The 15,475-nt window shown below is 35.7% G+C and overlaps 1 protein-coding gene across 2 annotated transcripts in view; it reads right to left on the reverse strand.

Moving 5' to 3' along the window:
- The window catches only part of RB1 (RB transcriptional corepressor 1), a 158,102-nt gene that overhangs the window by 20,556 nt on the left and 122,071 nt on the right, over positions 1–15,475 (reverse strand). For both annotated transcript variants that reach the window (XM_017535957.2, XM_017535956.2), the window contains exon 18: positions 871–989. In XM_017535957.2, the coding sequence (XP_017391446.1) occupies positions 871–989 (119 nt within the window). The remainder of the gene's footprint in view (positions 1–870; positions 990–15,475) is intronic.

The following is a 15,475-nucleotide window of genomic DNA, read 5'->3' on the forward strand; positions in this document are numbered from 1 at the left end:
CCAATTCACTATGCCAAAAGGAAAAAATTAAGCTGAAAGCTGAGTCATGCAAAAAACTGCCTTTCCCTTTGTTCCCACACAGATAAATACAGATACAAGGTTAAATACTTCCACAGATAGCTACTCTATGTTCACCTTATGTGAAGTGTTGACTTACTCAGCATAAGATGGATATATAATTGACTATTTCTCTATCTGCTCCTTTTCTCTTGCAACATGTAGATTACCATACCCTTTTTCTTTCTCCTCCAGACTATTTTTCCCATTTAAATACTGGAGCCCTCAAAATCATCATTGGAGAAAGGCCCAGATCTCTCTCCTGGGCATATTCTTAACCATGGCAAAGTAAGCTTATACACTGATTGAGACCTGTTTCAGATACTTTTTGGTTTACATTTTCTTTTCCCATCACCATGATCACACACTAATCAACTGTGTGTAAGTCCATGTCTCAAACTTCTCCCTATACTTATTCTATGCTTCACTCCAAATGGACTGACCTGCACACTCTGAAAACTGTTTTCTGCTTCCTTTGATACTTTTGAGCTCATGTCATTCTGACTCTTGGAACACACTCCCCTGGCTCCTCTATTCTCTCCAGTTTCCATGTTGAAATCCTATTCTACCTAAACTGCCAACTCTGCCATGAAAACTGCTCTTATTATGCAAATCCTAGGTGATTCAGTAGCGCTCTGTACTCTTTTATATGACTTTATTTGGGTCATGTATCTTACATTACTAATTTCTTAAAACTAGCAACAATGTCTTATTCAAAATTCTATTCACTATAGTTTCTTTATAGAACCTTACATTACACTTATGCTTAAAATCTATTTGCAGTTTGAACAGAAAACATAATATTTTACTTACATATCTGCTGCAGTGTGATTATTCTGGAGAGGAACATTAAGAGGACAAGCAGATTCAAGGTGATCAGTTGGTCCTTCTCGGTCCTTTGATTGTTTAATAAGATCAAATAAAGGTGAATCCTATATGAAACATGATGAAATTAAAACCACATAACCAAGCATAATTTTCCAAGGTACATATCAAAATCATGTGGTTTGACATGATCAGCACTATGAATTTTAGGCACAACTGACAGTCGCAATTTAAAAGTCAAAATGAAATATTTTTCTCCACTTTGAAATTCCCAATTGCCAATTTTTGTACTTCACACAAAAAAAAGGAGTAGAAAAATGTGTAACCTTCGATGTTTATATTAGAAAATAAGTTAGAAGTTGGGGGAAAGACAGAAAAAAAAAAAAAAAAAAAAAAAAAAAAAAAAAAAAAAAAAAAAAAAAAAAAAAAAAAAATAAAAAAAAAAAAAAAAAAAAAAAAAAAACAAAGAAAGTAGAAAGAAAGAAATGAAGATATGGGCAGAATTTAGTGAAACTGAAAACAAAGATAAAACGGTTTAGTCAATGAAACTAAAAATTGGTTCTTTGAAACAACAAATAAAATTAAACAAATCTCCAGTCAGATTTATCAAGATAAAGAAAAGAGATAGATAGGCAGTATTAGGAATGAAAAATGGGACATAATCACAAAGATTAAAAAGACAATAGGGAATTACTATGAATAATTTTATATCAATAAATTGGAAAACTTATACCAAGTGGAAAATTCCTACAAACAAACAAATTACCAAAATTCAATAAAAAATAAATAAAACAATGTAAATAGTCCTATAACCATTAAATAATTAGAATCAATAATTTAAAGTCTTCTCATAAAGAAAACATCAGGCTCATTTGGTTTTACCAGTAAATTCTACCAAACATTCAAGCGAGAGATAATTCCACTTTTATTCAGATTCTTCCTAGAATGGAAAAAGTAGAAATATTCCTCATCTCATTTTATGAAGCTAGTACAATATTGATACTAAAACCAGTTCAAAGAGCAAACAAACCCCAAAGCTAGCAAAAGGCAAGAAATAACGAAGATCAGGGAAGAACTGAAGGAGACAGAGATACAAAAAACCCTTCCAAAAAAAAAATCAATGAATCCAGGAGCTGATTTTTTGAAAAAAATTAATAAAACAGACCACTACCTAGACCAATAAAGATGGAAAGAGAGAATAATCAAATGAATGCAGTCAAATTATAAGGGCGATATCACCCTTACCCCACAGAAATATATATACATAAACTAAAAAATCTAGAAGAAATGAATACGTTCCTGGATATATATGTATAATACTGTCCCAAGACTGAACAAATAAAATTCCTAAATAGACTAATAATGTGTTCTGAGATTGAGGCAGTAATAAATAGCCTACCAACCAAAAAAAAAATTCCAGAATCAGACAGATTCAGAGCTGAAATTTCCACCAGAGGTAGAAATTTCTACTGAAACTATTCTAAATAACTTAAAGGAAGGGACTCCTCCCTAATTTATTTTATGAGGCTAGCATCATCCTGATACCCAAACCTAGCAGAGATACAATAAAAAAAGAAAACTTCAGGCCAATATTTCAGATGAACATCAATACAAAAATCCACAATAAAATACTGGCGAACCAAATCCAGCATACATCAAAAAGCTTGTCTACTATGATCAAACTGGCTTCTTCCCCAGAATGCAAGGCTGATTCAACATATACAAATCAGTAAACATGATTCATCACATAAACAGAACTAAAGACAAAAACCACATGATTTATCTGGGGTTGCAGAGGAGGCCTTTGATAAAATTCAACATCATGTTAAAAACTCTCAATAAACTAGGTATTCAAGGAATATACCTCAAAATAATAAGAGCCATCTGTGACAAATCCACAGCCAATATATACTGAATGGGCAAAAGCTGAAAGCATTCCCCTTAAAAACCAGCACAAGACAAGGATGCCCTCTCTCACCACTCCTATTCAACACAGTATTGGAAGTTCTGGCCAGGGCCCTCAGGCAAGAGAAAGAAATAAAGCATATTCAAATAGGAAGAAAAGAAGTCAAATTATCTCTGTTTGCATATAACATGATCCTATATTTAGAAAACCTCATCATCTCAGTCCAAAAGCTTCTTAAGCTGATAAGCAACTTCAGCAAAGTCTCAGTATAAAAAATCAACGTGCAATAACTGCTAGTATTCTTATATACCACCAACAAGCAAGCAAAGAGCCAAATCATGAATGAACTCCAATTCACAATTGCTGCAAAAAGAATGAAATACCTAGGAATACAGCTAACGAGGGAAGTGAAGAACCTCTTCAAGGAGAACTACAAACCACTGCTCAAGGAAAGAAGAGAGGACACAAAAAATGGAAAAACATTCCATGCTTACAAATAGAAAGAATCAATATTGTGAAACTGGCCATAAGGCCCAAAGTTATTTATAGATTCAATGCTATTCCCATTAAACTATCATTGATATTCTTCACAGAATTAGAAAAAACTATTTTAAAATTCATATGGAACCAAAAAAGAGCCCAAATATCCAAGACAATTCTAAGCAAAAAGAACAAGCTGGAGGCATCACACTATCTGACTTCAAACTATACTACAAGGCTATAGTAATGAAAACAGCATGGTACTGGTACAAGAACACACATGCAGATCAATGGAACAGAGTAGAAGACTCAGAAATAAGACCACATACTTACAACCATCCCATCTTTCACAAACCTAACAAAAATAAGCAATGGGGAAAGGATTCCCTAAATGACTAGTCATATGCAGAAAATTCAAACTAGACCCCTTCCTTATGCAAAAATTAACTCAAGATGGGTTAAAGACTTAAATGTAAAACCCAAACTATAAAAACCCTAGAAGAAAATCTAGGCAATACCATTCAGGACATAGGCATGGGCAAAGATTTTATGACGAAAATGCCAAGAGCAATCACAACAAAAGCAGAAATTGACAAATGTGATCTAACTAAACTCAAGAATTTCTGCAAGCAAAAGAAACTATCATCAGAGTGAACAGACAACCTACAGAATAAGAGAAAATTTTTGTAATCTATCCAACTGGAAAAGTCTAATATCTAGAGTCTACAAGGAACTTAAACAAATTTATAAGAAAAAAACAATTCCATTCAAAAATGGGCAAAGCATATGAACAGATCTGAGTTTCATACAAATGGTAAACTTCTGGATGACTAAAACTACAACAAACTAAATTAAATGGAATCTTCAGAAGATAAACAATGTTGGTTAAAGATGGCAAATTGAATGCACACATTAACTATCTCTCATAAAACCCTACGAAAATGGAAATAAACTGACTTATTTTAAAAGACACTAACCTTTCAGATACAACTTTTTTTTTTTTTTTTTTTTTTTTTTTTTTTTTTAAATTTTTTTTTTTTTTTGAGAGACAGAGTCTTGTTCTGTCACCCAGGCTGGAGCACAGTGGCATGATCACGGCTCACTGCAGCCACCTGAATAGCTAGGACTATAGGAATATGCCATGGTGCCCAGCTAATTTTCTAAAAAAATTTTGTAGAGACAGGGTCTCCCTATGTTGCTCAGGCTGCAGATACAAAATTTGGAAAGCTGGAAGGCAGATATACAAGTGGCAACCTACTCAGTAAATGAGAAAAGACTGAACTGGAACTCAGCAGTAAGGAAAGCCAACAGACAAATCAGATAAATTTTTAATCCACCAAAAGGATCTGGAAGTGGTGATACCAGGTACTTTGGGCAGTGAGGTACTGAGTAACAGGATAAAAGACCTAAAGATATTAAGTGGGGGTTTCTTAAGAAATTTCTGTATTAAATAATTATACAATGAAGTTCACAAACCTTACCCAGGTGCTCAGAGCTTCTAAGTTTTAGTGATTTACTCTTATATATGAGAGGCTATCAAATATTTCAGGAAAGTCTCTAATATAAAAGTACCAAAACAAAACAGACAAATAGGCAAGCTGGGAGATACAGAAATTATGCATGGAGGAGAAATATAAAAAGAAAGAAAAAAAATGGAGATGACTCAACAGTCCTTTCAAATAGGAGTTACTCACGGCTAAGCAATGCATTCCTAAAAACTATTTTTCTTATTTATCCTGCTCTCAATTCATCTCAACCAAAAAAGAATGAAGAACAAGTAATTAAAAAAAAAAAAGGCCATTAGTAATAAAAGCATACGTTCTGAAATTAGACATATATAAGCTCAAATTCTTGTTTACTAGTTTGAAGTTTACTAGTAACGAAGTTTCGCTCTCTGATCCTCAGTTTCATTCCTTGAAATATAGCACTCATTTTGCAGGATTACATGATATATCACATGAAGTGACTACCCGGTAGCCACTGGAACATTCAATTCTTTTCTCAGCATTCAGTGATTTGGCTTGATTATTTTATTTGAATCTCTTGGATATATGTATGAATGTGTTATAGATGTGCTCTCAACTCTAAACTTTCAGGAGAAAAAACAGTCTTTTAAATTTACTCTTTTCCTTTCTACATGTCAAGCAGGTACTTGGTAAGTTGTGAATAAAAAGAGGTATGATAATCATATGGTCATTACACATATCAGTGCAAAAATTTTAACAATTTTCAGCCCTTTGTCATTTCCAGCAGACCAACAGGAGATGGGTTATTATCTGTAATAGTGACTCACTACAGAAGTAATTCTCGAAGTGGAGATTGTGAGCATGAGTTGTCTCCTCTGGACGCATCAGACGAGATGGTGTCCTACAGGAGCTGGATTTTATGCGGGGAAATAAAGAGAAGGTGGCACATATGCTTTGGGAAAAGGAGACTCTACAACTCCCATCATATAATTTTTGTTGACAAGTCATCCTTTCTGATATTCATTAGGGGCACTGCAATATAAATAATAGCTTTCATTTGAATAAAATAATGCTAACAACGCTTAAGAAATTCATTCTAACTAATACATATATTGTTATACTAAATATTTTATACTTCCTAGCCATGGACGAATCGAATATCTTTATTTAACTAAAATGATATGAGTATAAACCCACATACATTCAAAAGTGGCCTACTACCAATTTTTCTCTCAAACAATGACATTTTAGGAGACTTCGAGACCTTGCAAAGATATGTGATTAATAGGAGTTAAGTATACTAATTAGGTATTTTATATACTTTTCTGATATGAATCAAAACTTAGTTTGTGCTTTGGATTCACCCAACAGGATTATACTAAAGGTAAATTTCTCTTTCAAGGATCAAGGTGGTATTTTTCATCAACAGCCTTCATATTTCATTCAAATATCACTTTTATCACTCTATCTTCCTAAACCAAATGGTCACACAGATACATGGATACTGGTTTATGGTGATGAGTATGTCCTGATCATGGGAAAAGTATAGTGCCGGAGGTAGGAGCACAAACTCCGGAGCCACATTACATGGGTTCACATCCTGGCCACCTGTTAGTGGCATGACCTTTGATAAGTTTCTCAACTGTAGATCAGCGATACTAATGATAAAAGTAGTAACTTAAATCATACTATATGAGAATTAAGTGAATTAATAATGTTAAGAATGGAGAACAGTACTTGACACAGAGTATTATATAATATTTGATATTATTATGGTTGTGATTCTTATTTACACGTATGAGTGCCATTATACAAAAAAACACTGTTTCCTCAAATGAATGATTGTATGCCTAGTTATCCATCCATCCACACAGTATATGTTGTATGTCTATGCTAGGAAGAAGAGCCATAAAGGTAACAATGCTCCATTTGTCAGATACTAAATAGCCTTGAAGTAGTATTTCGGAAGCATCTGTCCTATTTGACCTTACTCAACATCTTCACTTTATATCTATGTATAAAATAAACTTTAGCCATCCTCTACTATCCGCTCCCCCAAAAAAGTCCTGCTTCTCTCTGGTGTTTACCAATCGTTAAATCACTCCTCATATCTAGTTGCCCAAAGCAAAAAAGAAAAAGAGTCATCATTAATTATTCTTTCTCTCACACTTATCCAAGACACCAGGCAAGTCATATTGGCTCTAAATTCAAAATATATTCCAAGTCTAACTTCTTTTCATTACCTGTAACATTGCTAGAGTCAAAGCAATTCTTATCTTTTCGGTACCACTGCAAAAGCATCCTACAAACTGGTTTCCATACTTCTACTCTTGCTGCCTCCTAGATCTCCTCAATAGAGCTAATATGTTACCTGCATGCCACCTCCATACTCAAAACCTTCCAAGGACTTCCTATCACACATAGAATAAATTCAAATGCCTTATTTGGTTTACAAAACACTACATGAGTTCTGGCCCCCTGATACCTCTCAGACCTTATGCTCTAACGCTCTTCTTAGTCCAGCCATACTGGTCATCTCTCTTTTCCATGCATGTGGCATAATTCTTCCTGTCTTGGAGTTTTTGTACTTGCTGTTTACTCTGCCCAAAATACTCTTTGACCAGTGCTTCCCATGACTCATCCCACTCCATTATTCACATATTTCCTCAAATAGCACCTCCTAAGCAAAGCCTTGTCTAAACATCTTGCCTAAGACAACCATAATTCCCACTTATTTGCAACTCCTACCTCTGCTCTATTCCCTTCACATTATTGATCACTACTTGAGGTTATATTATACATTCATTTATTTTCTTATTTATTAACTATCTGTTTACTAGCATGCAAGATGCAGGAAGGCTTGGGCTCTGTCTCTTATTCAATAGTATCCTCAATGTTTAAAATGGCTGGGCACACAGTAGGGGCTCAATAAACATTTGTTGAATAAATGAACAAAGTGAGAAGGTTGACATCTTCAAAATTCTCTGAGGTTAACTCCACCTCAAAGTGAGAATAAGATTTAAAACGGGGATGGGCAGGGTGGCTCACGCCTTTAGTCCCAGCACTTTGGGAGGCCCAGGCGGGCAGATCACCTGAGGTCAGGAGTTCTAGACCAGCCTGGCCAACATGGCAAAACCCCATCTCCACTAAAAATACAAAAATTTGCCGGGCATAGTGGCATGCGCCTGTAATCCCAGCTACTCAGGAGGCTGAGGCAGGAGAATTGCTTGAACCCAGAAGGCAGAGGTTACAGTGAGCCAAGATCATGCCACTGTACTCTAGCCTCGGTGACAGAGCAAGATTCCCTCTCAAAAAAGGAAAGTTTCTTAGTTAGATATACCTTAAATCCTTTAAAAATAAAGTAGGTGTTATCTACTCCTTTCCCCCATGTTTGTTTCCTCAAATATTAGTCAAATAGAATACATGTACATGTGTACCTTAGTCATAAAGTATAAGCAGATAAACCATTTCAGACTTGGGTCTTTGAAATAATACTTCATTCCTACTTACATGGTGTTTGGGATCTGGTGAGAATAGACACATTAACAAGGAAATCAGTATGTGATGACAAATTCAGAAAAATGCTACAAAAAAGCAGGGTTCTCTCATGAAGAATAAACAGGGAGATCCAGGTGGAGGAAGTGGGTTCAAGGAAGGCTGATGTGGGAAGGTAATATGGATGGTGAATCTTAGCAATGTGAGAAGGAGGCTGTGCTTTGAAAGGAGAAGGGGCAGAGATCTTCCAAAAGATGAAAGATCATATGCTAAGGATCTGATGTTCTTTTAGAAAATGAAAGAGGCCACCAGAACTAAAGTACCCAGGTGGGATAGTGCAGAAGTTGCTAAAGAAGAGTTTTAAAACCCAGGAAGCTGTATGATCCTGCGGAATCTTAAAGACCATAGTAAAACCTTTAAATATTCTAAGAGAAACAGGAAACCGATTACAATAGAAGCTCTGTTTTGGGTTAAGTCACTAATATAGAGATAGCTAGTTCCATTGTGTCTTGCTTCCTATCACATCACTAACACTTAGTACAGAGTTGGGGTCCTAAAAATATTTGGTAATGATGACCTTTGTTGCTTTCAGGAAAGTATTCCAGATGATAGGGCACAACATAATCCATAATGCCTTAGTTCTGCTACGAGTGACACAATTTTCTATCAATTTCCAACTTCCTAGCTTCAATATGTCACAAGAAAATGCCAGGCGGGTATAGGCACAGCTCCAGTGACAGCAAACAACTTTGGGGTTGTATGCATATAACTCAGGAGTTAACTCTATGGATCTGTGAAATTAAAAAAAACCAAAACTACTATTTACTCAATTTACTTAAGTCTTTAATTTCACAGTATGCAGAACTGAAAATACCTGTTGTGTTGTTATGTATATAAATTGGTTTTGGTCCTCTGGTTCCTGGCTCCTAACTCCTGTAGCTCTTGTTACAGTCTTTTGTTATAGTGCTGGGTGTGTTTAGGCCTCAGGGGCAGGCCTCTGACCTTCTCTTGCCCTCCTTTTATCTGTCCCAAGGCAGGACTCTAATATTTCCCCATTGTTCTAAATTGTAGGTCTTTAAGGCCCTCCCCAGAGAGGGTTTTGCCCTGTACTCTAGGGGAGGAATGCTGACATCATAACAACCCAAGGGAACTGCGTTTGGAGAGCTTCTGGATAGCTGAATATGTGGAGGTTCCTGGAGGGTGGGGCTCCCAGAGGGCATGGAAGCTCTGCAACCCCTTCTCCTCCTATACCTTACCCTACACATCTCTTCATCTGTATCCTTTGTAATATCCTTTATAATAAACCAGTAAATGTGTTTCCTTGAGTTCTTTTTGTTTTTTAAGACAGTCTTGCTCTGTGGCCCAGGCAGGAGTGCAGTGGCACTATGTCGGCTCACTACAACCTCTGCCTCCTGGATTCGGGTAATGCTTGCACCTTAGCCTCTCAAGTAGCTGGGACTACAGGCATGTGCCACTACATCCAGCTAATTTTTGTACTTTTAGTAGAGACGAGGTTTCACCATGTTGACTAGGCTGTCTTGAACTCCTGGCCTCAAGTGATCCACCTGCCTCAACCTCCCAAAGTGCTAGGATTACAGGCTTGAGCCACTGTGCCCAGTTTCCTAGAGTTCTGTGAGCTACCCCGGCAAATTAATTGAATCTGAAGAGTATGATGTGACAACTCCAACTTGAAGCTGGTAGGTCAGAAGTTCTGGAAGCCTAGGCTGGTGTCTGGGGGTATGAGGAGCAGTCTTGGGCACTGAGTCCCCAACCAGTGAGATCTGACACTATCTCTAGGTGAACTGAATGGGAGGATGCCTAGCTGGTGTCTGCTGCTTGGTATGTGGGGGAAAAAACCCACATATTTGGTTACAGAAGTCTTTTGTGTTGATGATTGTTGTGGTATGAGAGCAGAGGAAAAACACAGTTTGACAGAGTTTTTTCCACACACCACTATGTTTTGGGTTATTTGTATTTCAGCAATAGTATGTGATCAACAAAAACGTTTTTCAGCTTATCTCTTTCCAAAAGAAAAAAATACATATAAGCAATATAAAACAGAGCCAGGCCTAAAAGCAAGGGAGGTGTCTAAGATGGAAAAATTTAGGAGGTATTTACTCTGACTTGCACAATCTTAGTATGAAATGTATCCTTGGCATGCTGAAAACTAAACTGATAATAAAATCTAGTTAATTTAAGACACACTGGCAAAATAGAATGATGTATCTCTTACTTTCATGGTTTGCTTACACAATAATTAAAGTACTTTCAGTTTACAAGGTTTTATTTGAATGTATTACCTCATTTAATCTTTAAAATAAGTCTTTAAGTATTATTATTCATTTTATGGATCAGAAAACCTAGCTATTTTAGTAAATTGTGACTGAATACATTAGAAATATTTTGAGTGTGAAATAATAACATTTGAGGTTTATAAATATTAAAACTAAAACTCTTTTAAACAGCTTTTTAAAAATAAAAAAGCAGCCGGGTGCGGTGGCTCACGCCTGTAATCCCAGCACTTTGGGAGGCCCAGGCGGGTGGATCACGAGGTCAAGAGATTGAGACCATCCTGGTCAACACAGTGAAACACTGTCTCTACTAAAACTACAAAAAATTAGCACGGCATGGTGGCGCGTGCCTGTAATCCCAGCTACTCAGGAGGCTGAGGCAGGAGAATTGCCTGAACCCAGGAGGCGGAGGTTGCGGTGAGCCGAGATCGCGCCATTGCACTCCAGCCTGGGTAACAAGAGCGAAACTCCTTCTCAAAAAAAAAAGATAAATAAATAAAAATAAAAAAATTAAAAAAAAAATAAAATAAAAAAATAAAAAAGCAAATAAATGGAGAAGCTTCCTAGAATTAGTATTAAGATATTTATGACTTTTCATTTAAAACATTTTATTAATTTATTATTTTTCAGCTTTATTCATTTACTGAAAAAGAAATCTTTTTTCTTAGCTAAAAAATAGCTAAGCATTTTTTTAAAAGTCCTTCAACACAGTAATCCCCTTTTCTAAATTATAGACTAAGAGGAGATAGCTTTAAGAACATAAAAATCTTTAAAGGAATAGTAATGTTATGGCAATGACACAATTTTATACACATGAACAAAGAAATGTATACCTTAAAATGTCTTTCAAAGTGGATTTATTAACTGATACCTTGGTCAAAATTTTCAAAGAAAATGAGAGATATATCAATTTGATTAGGTCTTAGTTCAAAAATTTGTATTTATTTTAAACTAAATTACTTTGTAGTGTTGGGTATATGTTAAAGTGTTTATTTTGAAAAGTGCAATATATAAAATATATTTTGTGTTTGTTTTGTTAATTTTAAAATGTTGTTTTTAAAAAAGGAATTCCTAACTCTAAATTATCTTCTAAAATTGGGTCAAGGTTTACTTGAGGATGTCTGACATACCCGTTCTGGTAGGCAGTTCCAAGGGAGATAACAAAATTCATGTAATTAAATTTAAATAGCCACTTATTTGAATGAGGTGATACAGAAGCCAAAGTCCTCTCTCATCATTACTATCTTCAATTCAATGAGGGTGTTTCTCCTTTCTAATAGCCAGGAAAAAACCTCGTTAAAGAGTTTTTGTGCTATTTATCCTAAGTACAATAGGAAAGTTACCTTCTGAATCCAAAGAAAAGATCTTGTGTTAACTGAAAGGATAAGACAAAAATATCTATGATGAATATTTGCAAAATGAATAAAAATTCATACTGCAGGAAGAATTAATACTATAAAAGGAACTAAGACAATGTGAGAAATAGACATTAAAAGAGGAACTGGAAAGTTCTTGAAAGGAAGCTAGCATGTCTGAATATGATGAAAGTCAAAGATACCTTGCCAAATTTTGAAGAAGGAGAGGGTTATGACTGAATATAAAAACACAATATAGGTGCACACAAAATATCCCGTGTTTAAAAGTCAGGAATAAACATGCTTGTACGGCTAAGTGATGAGGCATCAAATGATCTATTAATAATGCTCATGACTAAGATTTGTGAATAAGCTAAAAACAAGTGAATAAATAGATCCTATAATTAAATGATCAAAATTAAAGTCATTTTCCCCAGAAATAATTCCTGCCTCTTAACTAGGACCTCTATACCACAGAATGAAAATAACCAGGTTTTTGCCTATAGGAATCTAACTGGTACCCTTTACTCATATATATTATTCCATGATAGTAAATTGTGTCATGTTTAACCTATTCTTAGTGCTAATTTTTTTTTTTTTGTTAAAAATTGCTTAGTGATCAAACATGGTATAGTTTTATTTTCCAGAAAATAAAACTTAAAAAATTAAGCTAACACTATTAAAAAATTTTACTGGTCTTGGGCTTTGTTGCTTCTACTTCTATGTGGACCTACTCCAAGTTTCCAGAATTTTATAATCCTTAAAGCTTCCCATTCTGAAACGGAACTAGATCTGAGACAGTAGAAGTAGGCTGGTACTGGGTTCCTACCAAGTGATTTTTGTTGATATGCACATGTTACTATTTCTGTACCTTTGGAAACCCCTTGGTCATTCTTGCCCTAGTGCCTTAAAATCAAAGGTTGGCCAGATAGGGGTACAATAGAAATTTGACATGTAAAAGTAATGTAAGAGTCTTCAGGCACAATTTAGTTTCAGTACATCTCTCATGAAAAGGATGATTAGTACCCTTATAAAATGCACCCCAGAGAGCTGCCTTGTCCCTTCCACCATCTGAGGACATGGTAAAAAGGTGCCATCTATGAATCCGGAAACATGCCTTTACCAGATACCAGATCTGCTGGAACCTTGATCTTGGACTTCCCAGCTTCCAGAACTGTGAGAAATACATGTCTATTGTTTATAAGACACTGAGTTTATGATATTTTGTTAAAGCAGACTGAACAGACTAAGACAGTGTATTAAGAGTTCAGAAAAGCTAATGATTAATTTCAAGCTTAGACTATCAATCGCCTACGTCATGCTTAAAGTGTCTGCAGAATTCTCTTTTTCTTCCCCACTTTTAAATTATAAGCAAATCTTGAATATTCCAATATAGGGCATTCTCTTCTTAGCAATACAGATGAAAGTTTAAATCATAATTTTAAAATTGCTTTCTCTGATAATTATGTGTTCAATTTGCTTTTTAAGCTCCTTTCATTTTCTATTTATTATGAATACATTCAATTTTTTTTTTTTTTTTTTTGACAGGGAGTCTTGCTTTGTCACCAGGCTGGAGTGCAGTGGCACAATCTCAGCTCACTGCAACCTCCGCCTCCTGGGTTCCAGCGATTATTCTGCCTCAGCCTCCCAAGTAGCTGGGACCACAGGAGCGTGCCACCACGCCCAGCTAATTTTTTTTTTATTTTTAGTAGAGACGGGGTTTCACTGTGTTGGCCAGGATGGTCTCGATCTCTTGACCTCGTGATCCACCCACCTTGGCCACCCAAAGTGCTGGGATTACAGGCGTGAGCCACTGCTCCCGGCTGAATACATTGTTTTTTAAATAAAAAGTTAAGCAAGTATAAGAGATGTCTCTGGCCAGGTGCAGTGGCTCATGCCTGTAATCCCAGCCCTTTGGGAGGCCCAGGCGGGTGAGATTACGAGGTCAGGAGTTCAAGACCAGCCTGACTAATATGGTGAAATCCTGTTTCTCCTAAAAAATACAAAAATTAGCCAGGCATGGTGGCACACACCTGTAGTCTCAGCTACTTGAGAGGCTGAGGCAGGAGAATCGCTGGAACCTGGGAGGTGGAGGTTGCAGTGAGCTGAGATTGCATCACTGCACTCCAGCCTGGTGACAAAGAGGGACTCCGTCTCAAAAAGAAAAAAAAAGAGAGAGAAAGAGAGTGATGTCTCTTTTTTCCCCCTTTAACAAAGAAAGCCCTTTATCTATGAGTACAACTACAATTTTAAATTTAAGTTCTTCATAGTTAAAACAAAATCATATAATTAATATCGACTCTGGTCCTTGATCATAAATTATAAATTCTTTGACACAGTGGAAGAAAGGCAAAGCAGATCACCTTACCCCAATCTTTATAAATATGAAGCCAAAATACTAAATTTCAACCAAAAAATTAGACTTTGGATCATGTTTCCATTGGGCTATGCATACAAATAACATACATTAAATAAAAGTTTAAAAATATGCATTAGCTATTTGTACATAAGTAAATGAAAATTAACAGGGCCCAACTTAGGCAAAGTCATACATAAAAGAAAGATGTCTTCATCAATTCTAATCTCACAGAACATAGCAAAAGTTATCTCCCAAATTTCAACCATTTCTATTTCAGGAAAAATAGTTAATATTTTCTAGAACATCTGACTTTAGTTTTCAGTTACATTTTATAATGTAAACTCATACTTTCTGACACGGCTTGTAATTTATTTGGGAGGCAGTATATATCGGTACCCAAGGAAGCTTTATTAAACATGCATGCCAGGCTTCCCTTTTACTCCCATGATTTTGATATATCCAAAAGAGAGAATATCTACATGTTAGAAAAGCTCCTAAGCAGATTCTAATGTCATCCTATTTTTCTATCTCTTTCCCACCATATTCCTGACACTTTTCTCATCTATGTATAAATATATTTAGACCTATGTGTGTGTGTTTGTATACATGTATGGATAAAATTTTCTCCACTACCTCCTTAAGAATTATTAACTGTATTTTTTGCATTTTTCAAATTCTGATATAAATATCTGAAAAGTGACTTAATATTCTTTCTTAAATAGCAATATTGTTATAACAATTCAATTTCTTATCTTCTTAGGTTCAAAAAGGCCTTCTTTCAACACTTCCCTAAAGTCTATTTTCTAGAATACCGATAACTCAGGCAAATTTGAGGTCTATCAGATGTAAAAAGTACAGACTGTATTGTGAATCTCAGAAATTTTCTAAATCATAACACATTCAACAGCAGACAGAAGATTTCTGTTTCTCATGAAGCTGAGTCAGGAGAATTGCTTGAACCCGGGAGGTGGAAGTTGCGGTGAGACAAGATTGCACCATTGCATTGCATTCTAGCCTGGGCAACAAGAGCGAAACTGTGTCTCCAAAAAAAAAAAAAAAAAAAAACGAAAAGATTTCATGGAATACTTAATTTTTTTTTTTTTGAAAGGAAATTTTGCTCTTGTTGGATGGAGTTTTGTTCTTATTGCCCAGGCTAGAGTGCAGTGCGGTCTCAGCTCACCGTAACCTCTGTCTCCCAGATTCAAGTGATTCTCCTGCCTCAGCCTCCGGAATAGCTGGGA

This window comes from Cebus imitator, unplaced genomic scaffold (genome assembly GCF_001604975.1).
Source record: "Cebus imitator isolate Cc_AM_T3 unplaced genomic scaffold, Cebus_imitator-1.0 Scaffold94, whole genome shotgun sequence".
NCBI lineage: Eukaryota > Metazoa > Chordata > Mammalia > Primates > Cebidae > Cebus > Cebus imitator.